At 39.7% G+C, this 6,078-nt stretch overlaps 1 protein-coding gene across 1 annotated transcript; it reads left to right on the top strand.

Moving 5' to 3' along the window:
• Positions 1–4,677: 4,677 nt before the first annotated feature.
• LOC122073746 (probable calcium-binding protein CML41) lies at positions 4,678–5,193 on the top strand. Its single transcript, XM_042638371.1, has one exon. It carries the CDS (start codon positions 4,678–4,680, stop codon positions 5,191–5,193), a length of 516 nt encoding a protein of 171 aa, XP_042494305.1.
• The last annotated feature ends 885 nt before the right edge of the window (positions 5,194–6,078 follow it).

Below are 6,078 nucleotides of genomic sequence, written 5' to 3'. Positions count from 1 at the left end.
CAGTTTGATGTAGCTCTGTAATTTCTTCCTTTTTTCTTCCATTTTAATATAATGACTTTCTAGCGAAAAAAAAAAAAAGAATGATATGCATATAATTTGGAAACTAATATAATTCAGAATTTCAATCAAATTAAATTATTTGAAAATATTCAATTATTCTTTGTGTTTTATAATAATTTACAAAATAAATAATGAGGAGAAATATTTGGTCAAAAATAAACCAACTACTTAAATAATACAGGAATAACTGTAATTGGAGGAGTGAAAAAATTCAGAATCTTTGTCAAATCTAAATGGAAAATAAAAGGACCACAAATCACTAATGTCAAATGGCCAAAGAGAAGGGTAGTTTCAACCTTGTTTGTTATAACCGTGCCCAAAATCCGGGCTAATTTCAACTTTTAGTCATAGGTAATGCAACCAGGTGACAACCAATAGCAACCTGTGGATTTGCCGAGCTTTAATAGTAAAATGTACCAAAAGGTGGGGCCCACACACTGAAAACACCCTGGGAAGGCCCCATTTTACTTAAGGATCTAACTCCGTACAGGGGGGGACCAATTCAGTCTTCACTGGTTGAACACCTCCAGCGAGTGCATAGGCTAAAACAGGGTTATTTGGTCGTGGGGCCTGGGCCTTCGCACCCGTGCACCTCAAACCACTCCCAATAGTTGGGACAACTTATTGGGGAATAGATTATTGTATCCAGTCACCCCAAGGTGGGCTGTTAGTTCCAAATGATGGATTAACCCAGTAATGAATGAAAACCCATTATTTCCCCAAACAAGGCTTAGGGAACTTAAGTGACTATAAATAGAAATCTTTGCCCATTCTTTTCATTTCTACCAAATTAAAGGTAAAAGAAGGAAGAAAGGGGAAGAAGAAGGAGAAAAGCAAGGGAGGAGGAAGAAGAAGGGAACAAGGGGAACACCTACCCATTAAGGAAAGCCATTTTCTCTACTTCTCTCTACACACGCCTCTCTCTCCCTTCCTTTTTTTTTTCCACTGTCCATTGAGCTAATGGAAATTGCCCCAACCGATTCTCACCTCTCAACTCACTAAAACTACTATTTGGGAGAGGGATTTGATGTTGGGGACTTGTCTTAACAAGATCTATGGTTCAATTTGAACCCATGAACCTTCACTAGTGAAATCCCCATCTCAAACCCCAATTTCGGCAACATAAAACCTAGAAATGGAGAAATTGCCCAAATTTCCTAAAACCCACATTCCCACTTGTCGAGACTACAAATTGGGAGAGAGGTTTAGTGTAGAAGACTTATCTTAGCAAGATTGATGGATCAATTTGAGTCCATGAACCCTCCCTAGTGAAATCCCCAATTTGGGTAACTAAATCCTAGAAATGGTGGGTTTTGCACAAACCCTCTGTACCCCACCATTCAAACCCAAAATTGGGTTGGAAAAAACGAAATTAAAAATGGGTATAGTGGATTGGAGTGACCACATAAGCCATTAGTAGTCACCACCTACTCCCTCAACCGAAGTTCCCAAATTTAGCTTAGTCGTGACTTGAACTTTGGGGAATTTGGGTGCATTGTGTAAACCTATCTTAACCAACCCATTGAATATACTTAATCCAAGTTAATGGAGATGGATAAACATCCCCACATATAAATCAGCTCTAAAGTCATAAACCCCCAACTTGAGAACAATTTCTAAGAAAAGGAAGATAGGAAATGAAGTTAGAATATGTGTCTAGGGTCTCATTTCCCTATGGATGATTGATTTCTTAAAAACCTTATGTATCCTAGGAGTAGAACCAAGAAGTGATGGGTCAACAAGGCACGAGGTCATCGGCTATCCACCGACACTTGAGATTCGAGGTGAGGATATTTGTGTGATTTTATTTTATGGAATGTTTACATCATGTTACATATGTAGATGATCATGTCATTTTGCATATTATAATCTTGTATCTTGTAGTGAATTTGGATTGTGGCATGATAATATGAATTGCATATGTGGATGATCATGTTATTTTGCATATCATAACCCTATTACTTGTGGTGAATATTGATTGTGGCATAATAATATGAACCGTGGCTGTGCATATGTGTGTGAGTGAATGAGGTGCAGCTTGGCCAAGGTTCTGGGAGATTCCGGTTACCGAGGTTGTGGGAGATTCTGGTACTGCATGCCCATTATATGTGGTCATGTTTGTGGGTGTAGCATGGCCAAGATTGTCAGAGATTTCAATGACCGAGGTTGTGGGAGATTCCGGTACTGCATTCCCAGGCATGATCACCTTGAATTTATGACTCATATCATGATAGATTGCATTGGGTTAGGAAAACTAACCCAGGCACACCTTGGCCGAGGTTGTGGGAGTTTTGGTTACTGAGGTTGTGGGAGATTCCGGTATTGCATGCCCATAAATTGAGACCATGTGTGGTCATGCTTGTGGGTGTAGCATGGCCGAGGTTGTGGAAGATTCCGGCACTGCATTCCCAAGTATGATTACCTCGTAATTGAGAGGTGAAATAATCATACTAGATTGCATTAGGCTAGGTTAAATAACCCAGGGTGCAGCTTGTCCGAGGTTGTGTGAGATTTCGGTTACCGAGGATGTGGGAGATTCCGGTACTACATACCCATAAACTGTGAGAGTGTATGGTCATGCTTGTGGGTGCAGCATGACCGAGGTTATGGGAGACTCCAGTATTGCATTCCCAAGTTTGATTACGCTCTGGACCTAGAATTTGTTGTTTAGGATTGTTTGTTAATAATCGGATCATGTCATTGTGTGCATCTAATTTCATTAATATTGTTGTGGTTGAGCATTTATATTTTTCTCTATTTTTTATGGAATATTGTGATTGTTTGTGTGTACCCCTCATTGGGCTTTGTGGAAGTTCACCCCGTCGTTGCCCCCTTTTTTTCAGATATTGATTTAGGGAACCACCTGGAGTCTATGGCTAAGGAGCCGGCTCTCTGCGGAGGTGACCTTTGGGATGTGGAGCAAGCTACGCATGAGGACAACTGTGTGTGCGATGACTGTGCTTATGGAGCACGTTGAGGATGAGAGCAGCATCTTCTATATTGATTATTTTGTGTATATATATTTGATGTAGCCCTAGGGGCATTACTATATTTATGATCCATTGCAGAGGACTTCATTTTGGTAAATATGATAAATATTATTAGACCTCACTCGTTATGTATATTTGACTATTTTATTATCTTGTGATCATAGAATCATTTCATCATTTTATGCACTTAAAGTACTATATTGTGGATCCTGAATGGATTGTGGACACGTGTGCGTGTCCATGTCACCAACCTTCAAGTGAATGGAGGCGGGGTGTGACATCATCAATAGGTGAGGGATCGTGATCATGACCCAAGAGTCCAATCAAATGGTCACTTCACCATGATAATAAAGTATTCTTTCTTCACCATCATCAATTGTGTGCATCTAATTTCATTAATATTGTTGTGGCGGAATTATTTGTGGAGAGAGAGCGGCAAGTTGTATTTGAGAACCTGCCGGAGCAGGATTCGACTGATCAAGGTGGCATGGAGGATACTCGCCGCCGGAATCCCCACAGTCAGAGATGGGTTGGGCGACCTGTGGTACGAGAGGTGAATCCACAAACAGTTGAGGCAACGGCTGATTGCTCTTCTAGCAAAAAAGACGGTTGAGTACGTAGTAGTTTGGAGTAAAGTCGGTTTAATTAGAACTCTTCTTCTCTTTTTTTTACTTGTTTCATTTTATAGTTTTTATCATTTTTAGAGTTAGGAGTTTTGATTTCTCTTTAAATACTAGTTAGTTTTTGAGTTCTAAGTAAGTGTGTGCATGAAGTTGTGCTTCCCCTTTCACCCACAACGATGATTTTCTTCTTGAGTTTCCCTTCTTCCCTAATTAGGCCTCTAGTAGATTCGTTTGGGAATTACTTGTTGGAAATCTCTCTTCTCAACATAAACAATGCATTTCTGGTGCTTTGCATATTCCACAACATTTATTCTTTCCCCGCTCGCTATCTAGGAGTTGAAACTTTTAAGGATGAAGTAAACTGACTGAGAAAGCACAAGATCTGCAGGAACAGAACCTGATAATGACAGTGGTTTTGCATTTCTACTACTATTTGTCAGCATCATGTGTCACTCCGAGAAAAATAAAAAAAACTCAATTATCATGTTATGGTTATATTTTATTGAATTTCCTTTTCATGAAAGGCAGCCTGATGGGCTTCTTGTTTAAAGCCTCTAGTACTGAACTTCATTCCCATGCAGATTTGGAATTTTTTACGTTAACTGGTATGCCTTTTGGAGACTTTCCCATGAACATTAATCGGGAAAATATGCCAACAGTGCATTTTTGGGAACTTTTAACCAGAACCAGTCCTTTTTAAAGATTTGGATACTCATTCTTTCACACACAGCAAATGATTTGGCTTTTGCTGAAATTCACTTTCATGGAGGGTGAATATATGCAATGCTTGGGAACTTTTAATCAAAACCACTCCTTTTAAGCTCTGGATAATTATTCTTTCACAAAAACACAGAAAAAGTATCTTTACGCACCCTTCACGTCTCTCTCTCTATCTTATCACAGTCTATATAAGTCTCCATGCATGTTCTTTTGTTTCCATCACAGCAACGAGCAACACGCAACAAAAACTGCCCAGTACCCAGCCTGCCTTCGTTCCTGCTGTAATGGCAACTTCTGTTCTTTCCAAGCAAACATTATCCAAATGGTTCTCCAACAAGAGCTTCGTGCTAAGTGCACATCGCCTTCATCATCATTCCAAACAGGAATCAAACGATGAACTCCAACAAACATTTCGTCGATTGGACACTAACGGTAACGGAAAGGTCGAAGGCTTTGAACTCAGATCCTACTTTGCCTCCATAAGGGAGTTCATGTCACCTAATGAGGCTCAAGGTGTGATCAATGAACTGGATGCAGCAGGCGGCGACGATTTGACGCTAGATTTTGACGATTTTGTGAAGTTGATGGAACGTGAAGGTGGGGATGATGATCTGAAAAGAGGGTTTGATATGTTCGCATTGAAGGGTTCTGGGTCCATTACAACAGAAGGCTTGCAGAAGATCTTCAGTCGCCTTGGCAACAAAATGTCCAATGAAGAGTGCAAGACCATCATACAGGCATTCGACCTTAACGGCGACGGTGTGATTGATTTCTCTGAGTTCCAGCAGTTGATGGCTTAATCATATTAATGTTTGCACCTGTTCTATGAGTGTGTGTGTGTGTCTTAGTATATGCAAATAAGTTTACAGACGTAAGAATAATTGCCTTTCCCTGAATTGGTTAAGGCACTAGGACTGTAAAATGTCTGTAAGACGGTGGGTGTCCTATGAACAATAATTCTGAACAGGTTTGCTATGCAATGAGTATATGAAGCTCAAGGTTCGTAACGTCTTGTTATCTCTAAAGTTGGCAATTTACTTTTGCAATTTCAGACAGTTGTATCTCTTGAGTGCCCTCTTGCTCTAAAATCAGAGTAAACAAGAGGGCACTCAAGGACCCAACACCCAGAGAGCTCACATTAAGGAAGGAGACAAAATGAATGCCAAGTATTTTTTTTAAAAATCGGATGGGATCGATGAGGATCGCTTGAATTGGATTGATATCAGCCAAAGATTCTTTAATATAATTGAGCATGAATTAAAGACTTAATATATTTCAATTTTTATTTGGTTGATGGGGAGCCCAAGCCCATGAGTAGTTGATTTAATTTAGGGCCCATAGCAAAGTAAGTTTAGGGTTTTATTGTTGCTTTTAATCTTAGCCGTAAGAATCTAATTGGGTGGATGGTTGAAATTGTTTACGATTTCATTAGGTATTTTTTTTTTCCGCTAGAAATAAATATATATTAAGAATGAAAAAATGGAAGGAAGGAAAAACCAAATACAACGCCACAAGGCCACGAAAGCAGGAAGAGAACCCGTAGCTCCTACCCCACCTTTGGCATTGCCATCAGCAAGGGAGAAACAAAAGGAACTCATCAAAAAACTAGAAAAATTTATAACGAGGACGCATGAGAGCTTCCATCTCCAACTGCATCTTTATTAAAACTGGCCAAGACACCATTG

Source organism: Macadamia integrifolia, chromosome 3, assembly GCF_013358625.1.
Source record: "Macadamia integrifolia cultivar HAES 741 chromosome 3, SCU_Mint_v3, whole genome shotgun sequence".
In the NCBI taxonomy this organism is placed as follows: Eukaryota; Viridiplantae; Streptophyta; class Magnoliopsida; order Proteales; family Proteaceae; genus Macadamia; species Macadamia integrifolia.
Note: the sequence above shows the minus strand (reverse complement) of the source record. Positions and strands in the feature narration are given on the sequence as shown.

Excerpts from the sequence above, each read along its gene's own strand:
- LOC122073746 (XM_042638371.1), top strand. The coding sequence starts at position 4,678 with ATGGCAACTTCTGTTCTTTCCAAGCAAACATTATCCAAATGGTTCTCC.